Here is a 20,951-nt window from a genome sequence, read left to right as displayed (position 1 = left end):
CATGTCTGAAAAATTGGCAAATTTGGCAAAAGACATAAGCCAACAGATTCAAAAAGAAGAATAAATCCCAGAAAGGATAAACCCAAAGAAATCCATGCCAACACACATAGTAGTCAAACTTAAGAAAACTAAAGACAGAAAAAGTCTTGAAAGCAGCAAGAAACAATACCTTACCTATAGGGAGAAAACAATTCGAATGACAGCAAATTTCTCATAGAAACCACAGAGACCAAAAGGAAGCACATTTTTCAAGTGCTAAAAGAAAAGAACTGCCAACCCAGAATTCTGTACTTTCAGCAAAAATATCCTTCAAGAATGTAGGGAAAATGAAAACATACTCAGATGAAGGAACACTAAAAGAATCTGTTGCCAGCACATCTGCTCTAAGAGAATGCTAAAGGAAGTTCTCTAAACAGAAAGGAAATGATAAAAGAAGGAATCTTGGAATATCAGGAAAGAAGATAAAAACAACAGAAAGAGTAAAAACATGGGAAAATACAATAGATTATCCTTCTCCTCATGAGTTTTCTAAGTTATATTTGATGATTGAAGCAATAATTATAACATGTCTGATGCGGTTCTTGATGTACGTAAAAAAAATATTTAAGACAATTATAAAAACGAGGGAAGGTAAAAGATGTAAAGGGAAGTAAAGTTTCTATGCTTCACTTGAAATGGTAAAATGCTGACACCAGGAGACTATGATAAGTGATACACACACACACACAATTATACGAATACATATATGTATACATCTATATACTAGAGCAACCACAAAAAAGATATACAAAGAGACACACTTAAAAACACTATACATAAATAAAAATGGAATTCTAAAAAATGTTTGAATTACAGGAAAGCAGGAAAAATAAAACATAATAAAAAACAATAAACAGAAAACACAAAATAAAAGAGCAGACTTAAGCCCTAATATATCAATGATTACATTAAATGTAAATCCTCTAAACATACAATCAAAGACAGAGATTGACAGAGTGGATAAAAGATATGACCCAATTATATACTTTCTATAAGAAATTCACTTCAAATTTAACAATGTAGGTAGGGTGAAAGTAAATGAATAGAAAAAAACATACCATGGAAATATTAGTCAAAATAAAGAGTGAGTTGTATTAATATCAGATAAAACAGACTTCAGAGCAAAGAAAATTTCTAAGGATAGAGCAGAACATCACACAATGACAAAAAAAATTAAATCTACCAAGAAGACATAAAACTCAATGTATATGCACCAAACAATGGAGATGCAAAATATGTAAAGCAAAACCGATAAAGTGATAGGAGAAATAGACAAATCCACAGTTAGAGTTGAAGACTTCAACATCCCTCTCTCAACAATTGATAGAACTAGAGAGAAAATCAGCAAAGATATAGAGGATCTCAATAACACTACCAACCAAAGTATGTAATCAACACTTATAGAATACTCTGTCCAACAACAGAATTTCTTTCAAGCACCCACAGAATGTATAGCAAGACAGACGATATCTTGGAGCATAAAACAAACCTCAACAAATTTAAAAGAATTCATACAGAGTGTGTTCTGTGACCACAATGTAATCAAACTAGAAATTAATAATAGGTAATGAAAATCTCCAAAAACTTAACAACATACTTTAAAATAATCCATGGGTCAAAAGTGGAAATTAAAAAAATACACTGACCTGAATGAAAAGGAAAATGTATCAAAACTTGTGGGAAACAGCTAAAGCAGTACTGAGAGAAACTTATAGCATTAAACGCTAACATTAGAAAAGAAGAAAACTCTGAAAACAATAATTTAAGCTCACATGTCAAGAAACTAGAAAAAGAAGAGAAAAAAAGCAGGAAGGAGGAAGGAAATAATAGAGTAGAAATGAATTAAATTGAAAACAGAAAAGCAATAGAGAAAATCAATGAAATAAAATGCTGGTCTTTTGAAAAGATCAATAAAATTGACAAAACTCTATCAAAACATACAAAGAAAAAACAAGAGACAAATTACCGATATCAAGACTCAAACAAGGGATATCACTACAGACAATACAGACATCAAAACAACCCTAAGGGAGGGACCAGCCCCGTGGCCAAGTGGTTAAAGTTCCATGTGCTCTGCGTCAGCAGCCCAGGTTCAGAGGTTCAGATCCTGGGCACGGATCTACTCCACTCATCAAGCCGTGCTGTGGAGGCATCCCACATACAAAAGAGAGGAAGACTGGCACAGATATTAGCTCAGGGCTAATCTTCCTCAACCAAAAAAGAGGAAGATTGGCAATGGATGTTAGCTCAGGACAAATCTTCGTCACCAAAAAAAAAGAATAAGGGAATACTACCAACAACTCTACACATATAAATCTGACAAAGTCAATGAAATAGATCAATTCCTCAAAAAGCACAATTACAATTCACCCTGTATGAAACAAGTAATTTAAACAATCCTATAACTACATTTCCTATTAGGAAAATTTCACTTGTAATTTTAAAACTTCTGAAAAGGAAATCTCTAGGCTCTGATGATTTCACTGGCGAATTCTACTAAACATTTATTTATTTATTTTTTTAAGATTGGCACCTAGGCTAACAACTGTTGCCAATCTTCCTTTTTTTTTTTTTAAGGATTGGCACCTGGGCTAATAACTGTTGCCAATCTTTTTTTTTTTCTCCTGCTTTATTTCCCAAACCCCCCTGATACATAGTTGTACATCTGAGTTGCAGGTCCTTCTAGTTGTGGGATGTGGGACGCCGCCTCAACGTGGCCTGACGAGCGGTGCCATGTCTGCACCCAGGATCCAAACCCTGGGCTGCCACAGCGGAGCAGACAAACTTAACCACTTGGCCACGGAGCCGGCCCCTCTACTAAACATTTAAAAAAGAATTAACACTAATTCTGTACAATCTCTTCCAAAAAACAGAAGAGGAGGAAACAACAACCAATTCATTTTATGAAGCTATTATTACCCTGATATCAAAATCAGATAAAGACAGTAGAAAAACAGAAAACTAGAAACCAATACTCCTCAAGAACTTACATGCAAAAATCCTTAACAAAATATTAGCAACTAGAATTAAGCAACATAATAAAAAGAATTAGACACTATAGCAAAGAAGGATTTATTCCAGGATACAAGGCTGGCTTAATATTCTAAAATCAATCAATATAATCCATCATCTTAACAGGCTAAAAAAGAAAAGTCACATAATGGTATCAATTAATACAAAAAATGCATTTGACAAAATTCAACACCCCCTGATGATAAAACTCTCAGCAAAATAGGAATAGAGGAGAACTTCCTCAAGTTGATAAAGAGCATCTACAAAAAGCCTACAGCTAACATCATGCTTAATGGTGAAAGACTGAATGCTTTCCCTCTAAAATCAGGAACAAGGATGTCTGCTCCGACCACTACTATTAAACACAGTACTGGAAGTTCCACCCAGTGCAACAAGGCAAGAAACAGAAATAAAAGGCATATAAATAGAAAAGGAAGAAACAAAACCACTCCTATTTGCAGATGACATAATTGTCTACATGGAAAACTCCAAGGAGTCTACAAAAAACAAAAACAAAAAAACCCTCCAATGGCTAATGAATTCAGCGAGGTTGCAGGATATAATACCAACTTTCAAAACTCAACTGTATTTCTATATACAGGTTTTCCTCACTATCCAAAAGTTGAGTATTCCATGAAACCTTTTGTAAGCCAAAATGGCATAAAGCAAAGGGCATCCTCTGCTTTCCAAAAGTTCACATTAAGCCACTTTGCTTTTACAAAAGACCTACATTAGCACCTGTATTCGTTAATTAAAAGAAATCCAAAGATGATTTTTGCTTTTATGAAAAAAGCCATTACCACACTAATATAGGTCTTTCATAAAAGTAAAGTGGCATAACTCAAACTTTCAGAAAGCGGAGGATACCTGAACGAGCAATGAACATGTAGAAACCAAAATTAAAATACCATCTACAATCATTCCAAAAAATTATATCAACAAAGCTAGAATTCTTTTAAATAAAATACTTAGCTATATATCTAACAAAACATGTACAGGACTTGTATGCTGAAAACTATAAAACATTACTGAAAGAAATCAAAAAAGTCCTAAATAAATGAGGAGACAGACCATGTTCACGGATTGGAAGACTCAACATAGCAAAGGCATCAATTGTCCCCCAAACTGATTTACAGGTTTAATTCAATTCCTGCAAAAATATCAGCAAGGTTCTTTGTAGATATAGATAAAATTAATCTAAAATTTATATAGAAAGGCATAGAAACTAAAAGAGCTAAAACAATTCTGAAAAAGAATAACGTGGAAGGAACCACATTACCCTATTTCAAGACTTATCATACAGCTACAGTAAGCAAGACTGTGTGGTACTGGCAGAGGAACAGACAAATAGATCAATGGAACAGAATAGAGAGCCCAGCAATAGACCTACACAAGTACAGCCAAATGATTTTTGACAATGGTGCAAAAACAATTCAATGGAGGATGGAGGAAAATAGTCTTTTCAAGAAATGGAGCTGGAGCAATGAATATCCATAGGCAAAAAAAAAAAAAACCTTGGCCTAAACCTCACACCTTACATGAAAATCAACTCAAAATATATCATAAATTTAATATACAAAGTAAAACTATAAAAGTGAAGAAACCGTAGAAGAAAATCTTTAGGACTTGGGGAAGAGTTCTTAGGCACGACACCAAAAGCACAACCCATAAAAGAAAAACCAGTAAACAGGATTTCATCAAAATTAAAAACTTTTACTCTGCAAAAGTCCATGTGAAGAGGATGAAAAGACAAACTAAAGGGGCTGGCCCCGTGGCCGAGTGGTTAAGTTCGCGCGCTTCGCTGCAGGCGGCCCAGTGTTTCATTGGTTTGAATCCTGGGCGTGGACATGGCACTGCTCATCAAACCACGCTGAGGCAGTGTCCCACATGCCACAACTAGAAGGACCCACAACAAAGAATATACAACTATGTACCGTGGGGCTTTGGGGAGAAAAAGGAAAAAATAAAAAAAAAGAAAAAAACAAAAGACAAACTAAAGACTGGGAGAAAATATTCGTAAACCACATGTGTGATAAGGGACTCTAGAATTTAAAAAAACTATCAAAACTCAACAGCAAAAAAAACAAACAATCCAGGTAGAAAACGGGCAAAGTACGTGAACAGACATTTCACCAAAGAGGATATACAGATGGCAAATGAGCACACAAAACGATGTTCAGCACCACTGAGTGTTAAGGGAAATGCAACTTAGCATTACAATGAGATAATACTACACACCTATCAGAACACCTAAAATTTTAAAAAGTAACAATATCAAATGATGGCAAGCATGCAGAGGAACTGGATCTCTCATACATTACTGGTGGGACTATAAAACGGTACAGTCACTCTGGAAAACAGTTTGGCAGTTTCTTTTAAAACTAAACATGCAATTACCATATGATCTTTCAATCACATTCCTGGACATTTATCCCAGAGAGATGAAAATTTATGTCTACATAAAAGCCTGTGTACAATTGTGCATAGCAGCTTTATTTGTAAGAGCCAAAAACTGGAAACAACCAAAATGTCCTACAAATAGTGAATGCTCAATCAAAACATAGTACATTAATACCATGGAATACTACTCAGCAGTAAAAATGAACTACTGAAACACAGAACAACTGGATGGATCTCAAGCGCATTGTGTTGAGTGAAAAAAGCCAATCTCCAAAGGTCACGTACTATATGAATCCTTTTACAGAACATTCTCAAAATGACAAAATTAGAGATGGAGAACTGATTAGTGGTTGCAAAAGGTTAGGGATAGCGGGGAGGAGGGGAATGGGTGTGACTTAAAGGGATAGCAAGAAGTCTTTGTGGTGATGGAATAAGCCTGTATCTTGATTGTGGTGGTAGCTATAGGAATCTACTCATTTCATAAAATGACAAGTAACTATACACGTTATACCAATGTTAATTTCTTACAATTGATATTGTACTATAGTTATGTAAGATGTAACCAACAGGGGAAACTAGGTGAAGGGTATACAGGACCTCTCTGTACTATCTTTGCACGCCCTGCAACTACAATTATTTTAAAATTCAAGCTGAAAAAAAGTATTAACTTAAGGTTTTTATATCACTTACTTAAATTATGCTCACACTTGCTTCTTATGTTTAAATGTCATTTTTAAATATCTCCACTAGTAGAACAATAATCTTTTCTGCTAATTAACCGTGGTTCTGATGATTTATGCATGAATGTTGAGGGGGATGTTTTATAGTGAGCAGCTCCATAACACATGACATTTCCAAAATGTAAAGTACTATATAATCCCAGGATTCATTAAAATAAAAGCTGCTTGCAGATAACTAGTATTCAGTTTAAAACAGGAAAGCTGTGGTATAAATCTGGAATATCATGCATCAATTATAAAAAAAAATGTATTACCAATTACATAGGGACAAAGGCAGCCTCGGAGGGCTCACACAGAGACACATCTGTCTTCTAGGTCTTACCAGCTCCTTCTAAAGGGCAGTAGACCTTGGAACCTGGCACCATGCCTGGCACATAAAGGAAGCCCTTAATAAAATCTGCCAAGTAAATGAATGAATGACCTAAGGGCTGCCTTAGTTTTGCTCACTAAAACAAGAAATGTGGGTTTGCAGATATTGCCATATGCTGATCTCTATTTTGAACACTTTTTCACAAAAAATCTCTCCTTGGAGAGAAAAAGAGAAAGAAGTTTATATAGATGAAATTTCTTAAAAGCACAAACAGAAGTAGCAATCAAACATACAGCATCCAAGTTACTACTATCTTTTACAAAAATTATATTTTAATCTGCCTCCCCTATTTCCTAAATCCTCTTCTCAGCTCTATTTATAAACTGCTCATGTCATAGATTATCCCTATTCTACCAGCAAACACTTTGTGTCTAGCTGGAGGCCACCCTTGTTCCCACTGGTTTTTTCTCTCCTCTTTACCCTTAACCCTCTCCCAAATCCCTACCACATACACTACCCCTCCTCCTTCTGAAAGAGAGAGAGAAAGGGGGAAAGAAAAACAGCATTAAATGACCAGCCTTGCAAAATATTAATTTATATCAGCAAAACAAGTTTCATTTGGCACACAAATATTGAAACACAAGTGTTCACCATAAGGCATATTGCCCATTCCTCAAATACACAGTACAGAAGACAAAATTGAGTTATGTCTTATAATATCTGCATGCTAAAGGAAGTTTACTATTAAAATTAAACAATACTCTAACGTGAGCTTCGTGGATAATTAAGGAAACAATCGCCCCCTCTCTCTTTTGGACACACCCCGACTCCTCCCACTGGGGGCAGAGCTCGACGCGCGTCTGTCAACTGAGGGTTCCCGCAGGCGCGCGCCTCGGGCCGTCAGTCCCAGAGTCTGCAGAGCAGCCGGCGTAAGAAAGGGAAACAGACGACTCCAGGAAGCCCCACAAAGCCCGTGAGGCTAAACCGGGCCTGAGGGCGGGGCGGGGCGAGGCGGGCCCGGGGCCGCCTCCATCTCCAGGCCCGCCCTGCGCTACACCGAACCCCGCCCGCGCTCAGCTAGCGGGCCGTGGCGCCCGCCTCCGCCCGCCAGCCCTCACCTCGCCCCGAACGCGGCCTCTGGGAGTCAGCGTCCTCCTGCCGCGCCGCCGCGCCCCCCGCAGCCTCCTCCGCAACCTTAGCCCACCGGGTGGACCGGCCCCAGTCGCCGGCGGCCCAGGCGCAGGTAGGCGACGGTGCGCATGCGCAATTCTTGAACTTCCATTCGCTGCTGCTAAGCGACAGCCGCAGAACCGGCCAATCCTGGAGCGCCTCCACCTCCCGTTCCCGACGGAGTCGTGAATGAAATGGTTCTTAAAGGGCTGCGACCCAAAAGTAGAGGGGGCGTGGTTGGGGCGCGCAGGTTCCAGCTTCTTTCCCATCTCCCGGCTCTCACCCGCGTGGGTTTGCAGTCCAAGCCTGAAATTTCCACGTCCGGAGATGCGAGGAGGCTTCGTAGTCTAAGCTCGTGTCCTGCTGGGATAGTGGATAGCACTGACGAGCGGAGGCGGGGAGGTTCCGCGGGACGGCGCGACACGCCCGGGGCGTGGATCCAGCTGTCTGCTCGTTTAGGCGTGAGATCTGAGATAGGCAAACCAAAGAGCAGAGCCTCCTGCCACCCTGGATGAGGTGCCAAAGTCCGACTCCAGCGGGACACCCTCCAGCCTAGAGGCGGAAGCCCTCGCAGATGGATGGCCGGCTGAAGGGAGATTGGGGAACAGAGTTTGTCCCTTTATCCATTCAACAAACTTTGAGCACCTGCTCTGTGCCAGACACAATGCCAGGCACTAGGGACACAGCGAGGAACTCCTGACACTAAGAACTATGTTAAGAGAGGAGGGCAGAGTGAGAGCACACATCAAACAATTTCACAACACATATTTAAATACCAACTGAGATACGTGCTCTTCAGAGAGGAGCAAGGTTTTTGAGAGAATTTACAGGAGATTCTGGCCTGGACTCGCGGTCCAAGGAGGCTGCCCTGAGAACATGACACTGGCTGAGCGGTAGCTAACTAGGCAAAGGCAAGAAGAGTCTTTCGAACAGAGAGAACAGTATGCATAAAGAACTGTATGTAGAAGACAGCGGGTCTCCTTTGAGGGGTGAAAAGAAGCTCAGAGAGGGGGATGGGGAGTTAGTGTTTAATAGGCACAGAATTTCAGTTGGGGAAGACGAAAAAGTTGTGCAAATGGATGGTGGTGATGGTTGCACAACAATGTAAATGTCCTAACTGTCACAGAACTATACATTTTAAAATGGGGCCGGGCGTAGTGGCATAGTGGTTAAGTTCCAGCACTCCACTTCAGCGGCCTGGGTTCCCAGGCCCGGACCTAGCACCGCTAGTCAAACCATGCTGTGGCAGTGTCCCACATAAAAGAGAGGAAGATTGGCACAGATGTGAGCTCAGCCACAATCTTCCTCAAGCAAAAAGAGGAAGATTGGCAACAGATGTTAGCTTGGGGCCAATCTTCCTCACAAAAACAAAAACAAAAAAACAAAAAAATGAAATAAAGTGTACAGTTGAATATATATTTTTTAAATGGTTAAAATGGTAAATTTCATGTTATGTATATTTTGCCATAAAAAAAGGAAAGAAAGAAGAGAAACTCAGTGTTTAGAGAGTAAAGGAGTAAAGTGAGAGCCACTAGAGAGACTAGAAGAGGTAAAACCATGTAGGATCTTGCAGCTATGGTAGAAAGTTTAGGATAGTAGAAAAATGATGAAATTTGCATTTTGTAAAAATCTCTTTGGCTGCTGAAGTTAAGATCAAAATGGAGAAGGCTCATGAAGTTGTGGTGGGCCCAGCTGGGAAGCCAGTGCAGTGGTCTAGGGAAAAGAAGATGGAGCTGGCGTTTACTGAAGTGCTGGTGAAGAGGCAGAGAACTGGGCAGTCTGCAGAGAAATGTAGGAACAAAATCAACAAGCCTCGGTGATGAATTGAATGTGAAAGAGGGACAAAATAGCTTCAAGGATGATGCCATTGTTCAGCCTTGAGTGAAAGGAGGGATTCATAGGTATGGAGAACACTGGAAGAGGATTTGATTTTGCAGAGAAGATAGATCACTAGGTCCATCTTAGACAACGTGAATTTGAGGCACCTTTGAGACTTCTGGTTGGGATGTCGGCGTACACAGTTGAATGTACGGGTTGAAGTTCAATGTAGAGGTCCGGGCTGGACATAGACTTTTGAAAGTCATCACCACATGGGTGAAAACTGAAGCAGGACTTATATAGACAGAGAAAAATTACAGAATGAAAATGGAAGAGAGTTATGATAGAGTCCAAAATGGCCTCCAGGGATCCCCACGTCCTGGTATTCACACCCTTGTGTAGTCCTCTCCCACAATTGAGTCAGGGTTGGCCTGTGTGACAAGTGATCATGAGGCTAGGTCATCAAAGGCACAAAGGAGAAAAATCATGAGATTTGGTTGGTAAAAGAGGTTGAAACCCCTGCAGTATGTACCAGGAAAGAGGCTAGAATTCCCTCTCAAAAGTGCCTTCACACAGGTGAATGAAGACCTGTCCTTCACTCCACAGGTCACGAAATACAAGGTTTTGGCCTAGATGGAGAGAAAAAATTGGAGCTAGACCCACAAAAACTTAGAGCTTTCACACGTGAAGCCTCGCGCTCTCAGAACCTGCAGTGTGAGTGCTTTAGAATAGGGCTTTGCACCCTCTGATGGTGCAGTTGGTGTGGCTCAGGCACCACAGTGGATTGGGAAACTGGTGAGATGTGGAAGCTGAAGTCCTAGCCCTCTTCTCCAGTCATTGGTAATTTTGGCTCCAAGCTCCAGAGGCTTTCTCTTCTAGGCCTCTTCATCCCTTTGCTTCCAGGGTCACACCCTAGACTGCTGCATCACCACAGAAGAGCTCCACCTCTGAAGTTGGCAATGCAGATATCTGAGCTCTGACCTGTCCTTCAGCTGTTCTCTGAATTCCTCCCACTGTTCTCTGGCCTGCAGAAGCCTCCAGTCCACTTGTCCTACCCGGTCTTCATTTCCTTCCCCATCAGCTGAAAGTCCAGAGTCCATCACTTCCATCTCATTCTTCCCAATATGCTTACCTCTATTGTGCAGTTATCCTTCTGTCACACCTGCCTGGCAGCACTCCAACGCTGGAGAAATCCAACCTCTGCCTCCTCTGAATCTGCTCCTGGGCTGTAAGTGCTGCTGGACAAAATCTCATGACCACACAGATCAGTACTATGTATGTACATTGCCAGCCTCAACGAGGTTCTCCACACTGCCCAGCAGTCCTGTGTTTGCCAGGTCAGCTCTCTCTCCAATTCTCCCCAACACTAACTTCAAAATCTCCTGCATGTTCCCCAGATCTTCCACTCTTCAGCCCTGCCCCTTTCTCTCCCATGCCTCCTTCAACCAGGAAAGAGCAACCATTAAAGTGATGTCCCTCAGCTCCTGCCAACGTCTCTCCCTCCAACTACCAACTTCTTTCGCTCTTCCCCTTTACAGCCAAACTTCTTGGAAAAACTGGCCTACATTTGAAGACTCCATTGCTTCATCTTTCCCTGAATTTCTCAGTCTCCTGCAATTCTGACTTCTGCCTCACCACATCACTGAAATTTCCCTCATTAAGGACATTAAAGATCTAGTCTCCAGGCTGGCCCTGTGGCCAAGTGGTTAAGTTCGCGCACTCACCTTCGGCAGCCTAGGGTTGTGCTGGCCCGGATCCCGGGCGCAGACATGGTGCCACTCATCAAACCATGCTGAGGCAACATCCCACACAGCACAACTAGAAGACCTACAACTAGAATATACAACTATGTACTAGGGGGCTTTGGGGAGAAAGAAAAGAAAAAAAACCCCAGAAGATTGGCAATAGATGTTAGCTCAGGTGCCAATGTTTAAAAAAAAAAAAAAAGATCTAGTCTTTATCTTGCTTGACCTTTCAACAGCGTGTGTCATTGCTGTCTTATCTTGCTGTCTCAGTCCCTCTTTTTTCTTGAGCTACATGAGCCCTTCACTCTCCTGGATTTCCTCTTATATCTCTGGTCTCTTTCTCCCCTTGTTCTCCTTTGTAGCTTCTTTTCCTCTGCCATGAGGGAAACCAACACACTCTCCTTGAGCAGTCTTACCCACTGCATGGTTCCAGTCATTTTCTATAAGTGATGCTTCTCAAAGCTTATACTTCCAGCCCAGCTGTTGGCCCTGAGTTCCAGACCCAAATGGCCAGCCACAAGCTTCAACATCTCCATTTGACATCACCTCAAACTGCACAAGTCTACAGCTGAATTTATCACTCTCACTTCCAGTCCAGCTTCTTTGCTGCTATTCCCTACCTCCATAAATGGCATCACCAGTCTCTCGGTTGCTCAAGCCAGAACCCTGGAAGTCACCCCTCATTGCTTCTTCTCCCTCTCCCTCTCCCCCATGAAGTCATTAAGGCCTGTCAAGCCTACTCCTAATGTCTTTCAAATGCACACACTTCTTTGTTCATTGTTCCCACCATTTCTGGCCTGCACCCCTGCAGCAGCCCTCCCACTGATCTTGTTACTTCTCATCTGGCTTCCCTACATGCCTTTCACCATATTACAGCCAGGAAAACTCTATAATGCATCTCTGACTTTATCACACTTCTGCCTAAAATCATCCATTGCTCCCATTGCCCCTGGGAGAGAGTCCAGACTCCGAGCATCTGCCACCTGCTTTACCTCCACTTCCTCTTCACACTGAGACATTTTTCTCTCCTGGAGGGCTTTCTCTGTATGCTGGACCAGGTTGACCCCCTGCACCTGCTCCACCTTAATACCATCTCATGTTATTGTCATTTGTCTAAACAGGAATAGGACTGAGGAGGACTAAGCAAGCCCTGCACCCTGCTCCTAATGGTGCCTCCTCTGCTCACTCTGTTATCTGCAGAACCTCTGTGGGCTTTTCCTGGGGAGGGACCCTGGTATAGGGTTAAAGTACAGGTTTGGGGAACAGGAAGCCCCAAGTCCTGGCCCAGCTCAGGCATGTTGCCCCACTTCGCTTACTGGGTTTACCCCTCTGTGAAATGGGATGAAAGCTGTCTCCTCACAGAGTTAAATAAGAGGATTGTGGAGGGAGACCCCAGCAAAGCAAATGTGCCTGCTCTGGATCAGGGCAACTGCTCAGGGAAATGAAGCTCTAGGAGGCAGAATTGCCCCCAGACCCCTTTTGAGGAGTTAAGGCTTCCAAGATCTCCCTCCTAAATGAAGTGGCTGCTGCTCACTCTTGTGCTGCAGGGAAAACCAGCCTGTGCCCATATCCAACATGGATGGGCTGGAGCAGAGAGAAGACAACTACTTCAGAGTTTTAGTAACCAGCAGTAACTTTGTGGCCCAGGAGGGTAGGCCCAGCTTCCTCCTTGTACCTGGTGGCTAACTCCCTCTAGTGCACAGGCAGTATGGAGTAGTGGTTAAGAGCAAGGGTTCTAAAGCCAGACTGCCTGTGTTCAGATAGTGGCTTTGCCCTCAATAGCGATGAGACCTTGGGCATGTTACTTAACCTCTGTTTTCTCATCTGTAAAGTGGAGAAAATAATAGTACTTTTTAGTGTTGAAAAATAAGTATTATTATTACTACTAATAAGTATTATTATTGCCCAAATTAAAAATAGTTATATATGCAAGTTTCTCCCTCAGCAAAGAGTAGAGCTGACACCAGTGTTTTCATTGGCCCTGCAGGATTTGGCTTGGCGGGAGGCAACGTCCAGGGTCAAGCTCCAGACGCAGGCCTGGAGACACCAGAGTGATGTCGAAAGAGGAGTGTACTTGGAAACAGATATCTGGGTTCCAGCCACGATTCCCACGTGACCCCAGGCAAGGTGCTCCTGCAGATAGAGCGCACAGAGCCTAAGAGGCGAGGCGGTGACGTCGGGCCCCGCCCCCCAGGTTAACTTCCCAGACAGCGCAAACGCAAAGGATGGGCAAACAGCTCCTGAGCCGCAGGCGCGGGGGCCCGAGGAGGACGCTCTTGCGCGCCCAATCGCAAATGACGTTCCTCCTGTTCCCCGCCCTCCAGGCGGAAGGACCCAATCAACGTTGAGAGCGTAGGCCCCCACCTATCGTGGGGTCCTGCTGCGGCCCCATTGCTTCGGGAGCTGCTGGTTGGCTCCGGTCTGGATGCGGTGTCCGAGGCAGGGTTCCAATCTGGCTTCAAGGGATGTCGGTGGCCTTTGTACCGGACTGGCTGAGAGGCAAGGCGGAAGTCAATCAGGAGACCATCCAGCGGGTGAGCGCTAACGCAGACAGAGACAAAGGGTTCCTTAAATTGAGATCCCCAAGGGCTACGGGTGCGGGGAGCTGCTTGGAGTGAGCGGCATCCGCGCTGAGTCTTGGGGTGTGCTTAAGCTGTTGACTTGCAGGGGTTTGGAGTGAGATGGGGACGAAATCAACAAAGCCGGAGGGCTGGACAGTCCAGCAGTGGGGGGAGGGTCAGTGCACCCCGCTGTCCCCATGTCGCCCTGCACTGACCCTTTCTATGATCTTTCAGCTCCTGGAGGAGAATGACCAGCTGATCCGCTGTATCGTGGAGTATCAGAATAAGGGCCGGGCGAATGAGTGTGTCCAGTAAGTCCCCCCCTCCTCCCCCGACTTTTGAGTGAAGAAGCCAGTGAGGTGATAAAGCAGCTGTTCTGAACTTGGAGTCTTGGGTGATTATCGCCGATGGGGCTCAGAGAGGTTACTTAGCTGCCCAAGACCATACGGACAGGACATTGTGAAGCCTGGAGTCAGACGCAGCTCCCTCCTCAAAACTTGAATTATGTTTATTGCAAAGCTTTCTTCACGTGAAGCCATGTCAGCCTATGACAACAGGGATAGGGAGGGGAGCACACGGAAAACTAGTCTCAGGAGATGAGAGCAGTGGCTGCTTGCTCGTCATGGATCCCTGGCTCATCCTTTTTCTGTTAAGGGAGGGGGTCAGACCATTTGCCTGCTAAGTTCCCTCCCATTTCTAACTTGGAGTCAGTCTATAACACACACAAAGACCAATAAAAGATTTCCAAGTTGAGCCAAAGGTGAATCTTGCATACTAATTTAATGTGCCCTCTTGCCATATACCAAAATGAGAGGAAATGGTCTGTCTCTTTTCTAAATGAAGTCCAAGAGTTATGCCACATTTATTATAGAAATGTTTATTATTTCATTTTTACTGAAGACATGTTTAAGAAAGCCATGCTTTTCACACTCCCTAAAAAAATCACCCACAATCTTTCATTGAATAGGTCAGTGGAATAGTAGAGATAGCCATCTCTGGCTAAGTCTCTACATTTGACTCTGGCATTTGATAATTTACTTATTACAGTTTATATTCAACAGTTTCTCATTTTCCTATATGGAAAATAGTTGCAAAACATTCCATTTGGTTTAGTGCTTCTCAACCTCTGGATAAGAAAGTTACCAAAATCTCCTAGTGGGCTTTTTCAGTCACACAGGCCTATGCTTCCTGCCCCCTGTCTGATTTGTCTTCCTGAGTGGGGAGCTGTACCCTGTGATTGAGAATCGCTACAACAATTCTGGAAATGTCTCATCCCCTCTTTAAGTTTGTTCAACAGGTATTTTATAAGGACTACTGAGTACTAGGCACTGTGTCAGCTACTGGGGAATCAGTATCAAAACAGCTCTGCTTTCATGGAGCTTACATTCTAGACTCTAGAATCTAGAGGGGGAAATCATATAATCAGGCAGATACCAATATGTGATTCAAATAAGAATAAAGCAGGATAAGGGGGGGGCACTATTTTATACAGCGTATCTGATGTGACATTTCAGAAAACAGCTGAAGTGAGGGAGCCAGCTATGCAGATATGTGAAGCAGAGGGAGCACCAGGGGGAAAGTTCCCAGGCTGAAGCCTGATGGAGATCTTCAAGTCACTGTAAGGAGGCCAGTGTGGCCAGAACTCAGTGAGCAAAGGGAAAGTGGTAGGAGATGAGATCAGAGAGGTAGCTAGAGGCCCTGATCATGGAGGGCCTTGCAGGCCCTGAGAAGGGCTCAGCTTTACCCAGAATGAAATGGGAGCCTTTGGAGGGTTTTAAACAGAGCTATGGCATGATCTTGACTTAGTACAGTGATCACTCAGGCTGCTATGTCCGGAATAGAGTAGGGGTGCAAAGGCAGAGCAGGGACACCAGTTAGGAGACTGATCCAGTACAAGAGTCAAAGCAAGAAGTGTTAGTGGCTTGGCCTAGAGAGGTGGCTGTGGAAGTGATAGGTGAGAACAAGTAAGATTCTGGATAAATTTTCCTTGAATGTGTTAAACAAGAAGGTTGATAACAGTGAGTCATTCAATCAGTGGATGAGCCATTCCACTAGAGTGGGTAAATTCTTTTCCGGTTTTTTGTTCATGTTCAGTAAAATTAAGCCTCTAATTTTTGCCTGTTTTTCACCCATAGGTACCAGCATGTATTACATAGAAACCTCATTTATTTGGCCACCATCGCAGATGCCAACCCAACCAGTGCTTCAAAAACAATGGAATAATCTTCCAGTTGACTGTTGTGAGAAGTAATTGAATGTAATCCATTTCCTATGAAACGGAGACAGGATCTTTACCAACTCAACTGCTTAAAACATGAATGAAACCTCTATGGCCCTTTTTAAAATGTGAAAATGTGAAGAAAGCTACTAAATTAACTTTATTCTCAATGTAAATATTTATTTTAATAATTAAGCAGATTCCCATAATTAAGTTGACTCCAGGTGTCCTCTTTCCTGAAACAGGCATGTCTGGATAACAAAGACATCATGAGCTCTTCAAGTCTACCTTTTTACTTTCAACCTGAAGAGGAAACTGAGCAGATGTTGGGCAATTGGCAGGAATTGGCAAGACTCCCGACTGAGACCCTGCCAAATGGATATGCTGCTCCCTCCTACCAGTTTATAGCCATGGACTCCCTGACTGCTCTTTTCAGGTTGCTTTGAAATAAAGCTTGCCTTTGCACAAGAGAATGATAGTGAGGTATAGAAATTTTCATGTAGTAATTATTCCATTTGGTTTTCCAGAAAAACTGTAAGGACTTAAAAATATATGTAACAATACCATTATCATTGCTAACAAAATTAATAGTAATTCTTAATTATTATCTAATATCATCTAATAATAGCTGATGTTATGGGGAAGAAAAATATCTTTTCCTTCAATCCTTTTAACGTTCTCAGCTGGGGCTCTATAACAAGACATTAACAAAAGAAAAGCGTGCAAATTTATTTAATATAAGTTTTATGACATGGAGGCTTTCAAAGAAACAGTTAAACCTGAGTGTTTTTATACTAGGCTTGATGAAGAGTGGAAAGTTGTGGGAAAATGTGATAGGACAAAAGGCTATAAGCTAGGTGTAGTAAACTGGGGGAAACTTTTCCTTCCAATTCCCAGTGTCCCTCGGTCTTCAGAGATGAGCATGCTCCTTTCCTTTGGTATAGGAATGGCAGCTCTAATATGAGGGTCCTATGACCAGCTTCATGGGAGAGTCCTTCCAGCATCGGCCATTTCTCAGATTCCTTCAGCTTAAAATATTCAATTTGCCATATTTTGGGGTAGCATATCCTAAACCCTGTCAATGTTCAGTTTCCTTCACTTATCACAGAATGTGTTTGTTGATTTGTCTGAATCAGGTTCAAAACAAGATTCACACGCTGCATTTTGTTGATGTCCCTTAAGTCTCTCCAAAAATACTTAACAGGCCGGCTTGGTGGTGCAGCAGTTAAGTTCATGCACTCTGCTTTGGCGGCCCGGAGTTTGCCGGTTCAGACTCCAGGCCTGGACCTGTGTACTGCTGATCAAGCCATGCTTTGGCAGGAAGATGGACACGGATGTTAGCTCAGGGTCAGTCTTCCTCAGCAAAAACAGGAGGATTGGCAGCAGATGTTACCTCAGGGCTAATCTTCCTCAAAAAAAATAAATAAATAACAGTTCCCCCTCTTTTTTTCTTTGCCATTTGTTGAAAAACTTAGATCATTTGCCCTAAAATTTCTCACGTTCTGCATTTGCCTAGTTGTATCCCTGTGGTGTCATTAAATATGTCCCACTCTTGCCCATTTTTCCTGTAAACTGGTAGATCGAGAGGCTCATTCATACTCAGGTTCTATTATTTTTGGTGTGAATACATCATAGACAGTGATAAGTACTTGCTTTGCATCGCATCAGGAAGTGACCCGTTTGACTTCTCAAGTTCCCAATAACCTTTCACTTAAATTATGATCTACCCAGCTTTGATCTATGATTTCATTAGGAATCGCATACTGGTGATTTTCTATTTTATCATTCTTTCTGCCTTTATTAGCTTTGTTCTATAAAGAACTTTCCCTCTGAGAGACTTATCTGTAAACTGAGGCAAAGAGATTCCTGTAAGTGAACCCAAAATTAGACCCTCACGTTCTTGGCTGCTTCTGTTGGAGTCAAGGGTTGTGATCCAGGGAGGCTGTAATGTGTAGATGGTGAAGAAAGACCTTATTTTGAATCCTAGATCTATCACAACCTCCGAAAGCTCTGTTTTCTCACTTCTAAAATGGGGAAAATGGAAGCGGTATTTGCCTCCTGAGGTTGTCAGATTGAGATAATGCGGTTGAGAGCTGGGTAAATAGTCAAGTGTGTTAGCTCTGATGTGTTATCTGAAGTTTCTGGCCCTTTCTAGGCCTTCCCAATTCTGGGAAGGAGCTAGTTTTTTGCTCCCTCACCCATTCTGCCATCCTTAGGATTCTAGCCCATTATTGGTCCCTCTCTCCTCCACTGTTCATGGGGTTGGTGCCCATACCATGTGCCATGTGGGCTGCTCATGGAGCTATTCCAGTCAGCAAATAGGGTGGATGCTATGGAATGTTTTTAGTTTTGAATTAGTTGCTAACATTTAAAGATAAAAAGATTTCCCATTAGAAATGCAAGTCAAAACTACAGTAAGATATCACCTTACACCCGTTAGAATGGCTAAAATAACCAAAACAAAAAATAGCAAATGTTGGAGAGGTTGTGGAGAAAAAGGGACCCTCAAACACTGCTGGTGGGAATGCAAACTGGTGCAGCCACTATGGAAAACAGTATGGAGATTTCTCAAAAAATTAACAATAGGAATACCATATGACCCAGCCATCCCACTACTGGGTATCTATCCAAAGAACTTGAAATCAGCAATTCAGAGACCCATGCATCCCTATGTTCATTGCAGCATTATTCACAATAGCCCAGATGTGGAAGCAACCTAAGTGCCCATTGACTGATGATTGGATAAAGAAGATATGGTGTGTATATATATATATACAATGGAATACTACTCAGCCACAAAAAGGATAAAATCGTCCCATGACAACAACATGGATGGACCTTCAGGTATTATTTTAAGCAAAATAAGCCAGATAGAGAAAGACAATCTCTGTATGACTCCACTCATATATGGAAGATAAACACATGGACAAAGAGAACAGATTAGTGGTTACCAGGGAAAAAGGGGGAGTAAGGGGTGGGCACAAAGGGTGAAGTGGTGCATCTATAATATGACTGACAAATAATGTACAACTGAAATTTCACAAGGTTGTAAACTGTCATAACCTCAATAAAAATAAAATAGGAAAAAAAGATTTCTCATTAAAGCCTGGATTTCTGGCAATGCTAGGCTTACAGATCCACATGGCAACCATCGGCTGGAGTGGGCTGGCAGCTGCTTCTCTTTACTAGGCAGCTTGACTTGTTTACACAGGGCCTGGCACTGGCCGGAATGTGCACGCTGGCTGATGTTCCGATTTGGGCCTCCCCAAAAGCAGAGACTGAGACAAGGCCCTGGGTGCAGGAGATTTATTTAGGACATGGTCTCAAGAAGCAGGAGTAAGGCAGGGAGGAGAGTGAGACAGGGATGAGGAAAAGCCACTAAAAGGGTGTGTTACTGAGGTCACTGCTATAGGCAATAGGGGCTCAGTTCTGCAGGGACATCTGAGAAACATGCAGAATGATCCAGAAGTGTCCACATGAGAGACACTAGTTGGGATGGTCTGCGGCAGAGTTAGCTCCCCTACACTAACAAGGAGCCTTTGTGGGCCCCTAGACATCGGAGCAGGCAGGAGGAAGTAGAAAGCTGCAGGGCAGCCCCTGTGGTGGGCTTCTGCCAGCACCAAGTGAGTCTTGCCTTGTCAGAACTGTCTGCTATTGGCTGCAGCCCATATTAGAGGTGGGCAAGGGTCTGTGACAGAGCAGCAGAGGCTCCAGTGCTGGGGAGTACGGGCTCTGCACCAGCCAGTGTGGCCTACAGCAGTTAAATCCAGCCTCCTGCATGGCAGGGGAGCAGCCTTGAGGACAAAGCCCAGCTCTCCTCCAGAGGGAAGGGGTCTGTGACCTGCAGTGTTCCCCTCCCTTTGTTTCTTGGAAGGATATTTCCACATGCAGGGGACTGAATGAGGGCAAATCAGAAGCCACTGAGAACAGCTGAGGCTACTTTAGCCACAGTTTACCCTACACTCCAAAGGTCCCGTATCTGGGGAGACACTGGAGAAGCTGGCGCAGGCCAGCTAGCTGTCATCGTATGTACCCCAGCCCATCTCTACCTGTCTGCTTCAGAGACAGCCTGAAGCATAAGCATCTGCCATTCCTCTTGAAGGATCTAGAACTCAATATAGTTGTAAAGATGATTTAAAAAGGCAAAGACCAAACCTGACCAGACTTTATTAGCCACTCTCTCTTCTGAGGACCTCCTGCTTCAAGAACTAAACCTTCACTCAGCCTGTCAGCCCTTTCCCAACTCTCAGGGTCAAGCTGATCTCCCAACAGCCTACACAGTGTCTGAGCCTGTTCTCTTGGGGGTCCAAGCATGCTTCTCAGGATTTGCAACTGTGGTGACTTCTGTCGTTATCACACTTTCCTGGGAGAGGATATGGCAGCTAAAACAGCAGATAACTTTAGATCAGATTTCTTTCACAAAATGTTATTTTTCCAATTCCTCCTGAGGCTTCTTGACACCCCAGTGTAACCTCTGGGGACTTCAAGTAACAATATGGCTAGGGAGGAAATGATGTTCAGTGGGATCTCATGTGCCCATGAACCTTTGCAATAAACTTCCATTACTGAAGATGATCTGAGTATATTTCTTAAGCCGGGTACATAGTATCTTCATTTTATTGTTACTCCAACACTAATATATATATTGTTTTGATTCATTTCCGTTTTAATAAAAGCAATTTTAAGAAGTTAGTTAACCTGTCACTTCTGTTCCCAATTAAAATCCCACAGATTCCTCTGGAATCTAGATGTTCTCTTCACTCACTAGGACCTTCTCTTTTCTTCCTAAATGTTTAATAAGAGTCTGGGATCCAAGGGCAGGTTGTTTGCATTTCTGCTTGTGATTAATTCACTCATTCACTCAAAAAATATTGATCAACTATTGTGCTGAAGGTACTGCAGTGAGGAAACCAGATAATGTCCCTGCTCTCATGGAAC

General features: G+C 42.9%; 2 protein-coding genes across 5 annotated transcripts in view; one reads left to right on the top strand and one right to left on the bottom strand.

The window, feature by feature from the left end:
• Positions 1 to 20,951, bottom strand: part of SEC22C (SEC22 homolog C, vesicle trafficking protein) — a 49,007-nt gene that overhangs the window by 20,942 nt on the left and 7,114 nt on the right. Inside the window, exon 1 of one of the 3 annotated variants that reach the window (XM_008532753.2) lies at positions 7,955 to 8,070. The exons of 1 other annotated variant lie outside the window; for it this stretch is intronic. The gene's annotated coding sequence lies outside the window, so the exon portion shown is untranslated. Of the gene's footprint in view, positions 1 to 7,619; positions 7,774 to 7,954; positions 8,071 to 20,951 lie in introns of those variants that run through there. One more of the 3 variants, XM_070575756.1, reaches the window with a different exon arrangement.
• On the top strand, positions 7,620 to 17,456 carry SS18L2 (SS18 like 2). Of its 2 annotated transcripts, none has more exons than XR_011527043.1 (5): positions 7,620 to 7,744; positions 13,222 to 13,768; positions 14,030 to 14,106; positions 15,931 to 16,149; positions 16,259 to 17,456. XR_011527043.1 is itself a non-coding variant. In XM_070575758.1 (5 exons), exons 2-4 carry the CDS (start codon positions 13,700 to 13,702, stop codon positions 16,016 to 16,018), a joined length of 234 nt encoding a protein of 77 aa, XP_070431859.1. In that variant the 5' UTR covers positions 7,620 to 7,744; positions 13,222 to 13,699; the 3' UTR covers positions 16,019 to 16,042; positions 16,259 to 17,456. The 2 variants fall into 2 exon arrangements, 1 of the variants encoding a protein (XP_070431859.1); XM_070575758.1 differs by having other exon boundaries at positions 15,931 to 16,042.

This window comes from Equus przewalskii, chromosome 15 (assembly GCF_037783145.1).
Source record: "Equus przewalskii isolate Varuska chromosome 15, EquPr2, whole genome shotgun sequence".
In the NCBI taxonomy this organism is placed as follows: domain Eukaryota; kingdom Metazoa; phylum Chordata; class Mammalia; order Perissodactyla; family Equidae; genus Equus; species Equus przewalskii.
Note: the sequence above shows the minus strand (reverse complement) of the source record. Positions and strands in the feature narration are given on the sequence as shown.

Excerpts from the sequence above, each read along its gene's own strand:
- SS18L2 (XM_070575758.1), top strand. The coding sequence starts at position 13,700 with ATGTCGGTGGCCTTTGTACCGGACTGGCTGAGAGGCAAGGCGGAAGTC. Across the intron at positions 13,769-14,029 it reads ATCAGGAGACCATCCAGCGG|CTCCTGGAGGAGAATGACCA; the intron begins GTGAGCGCTAAC and ends ATGATCTTTCAG. Across the intron at positions 14,107-15,930 it reads CGGGCGAATGAGTGTGTCCA|GTACCAGCATGTATTACATA; the intron begins GTAAGTCCCCCC and ends TTTCACCCATAG.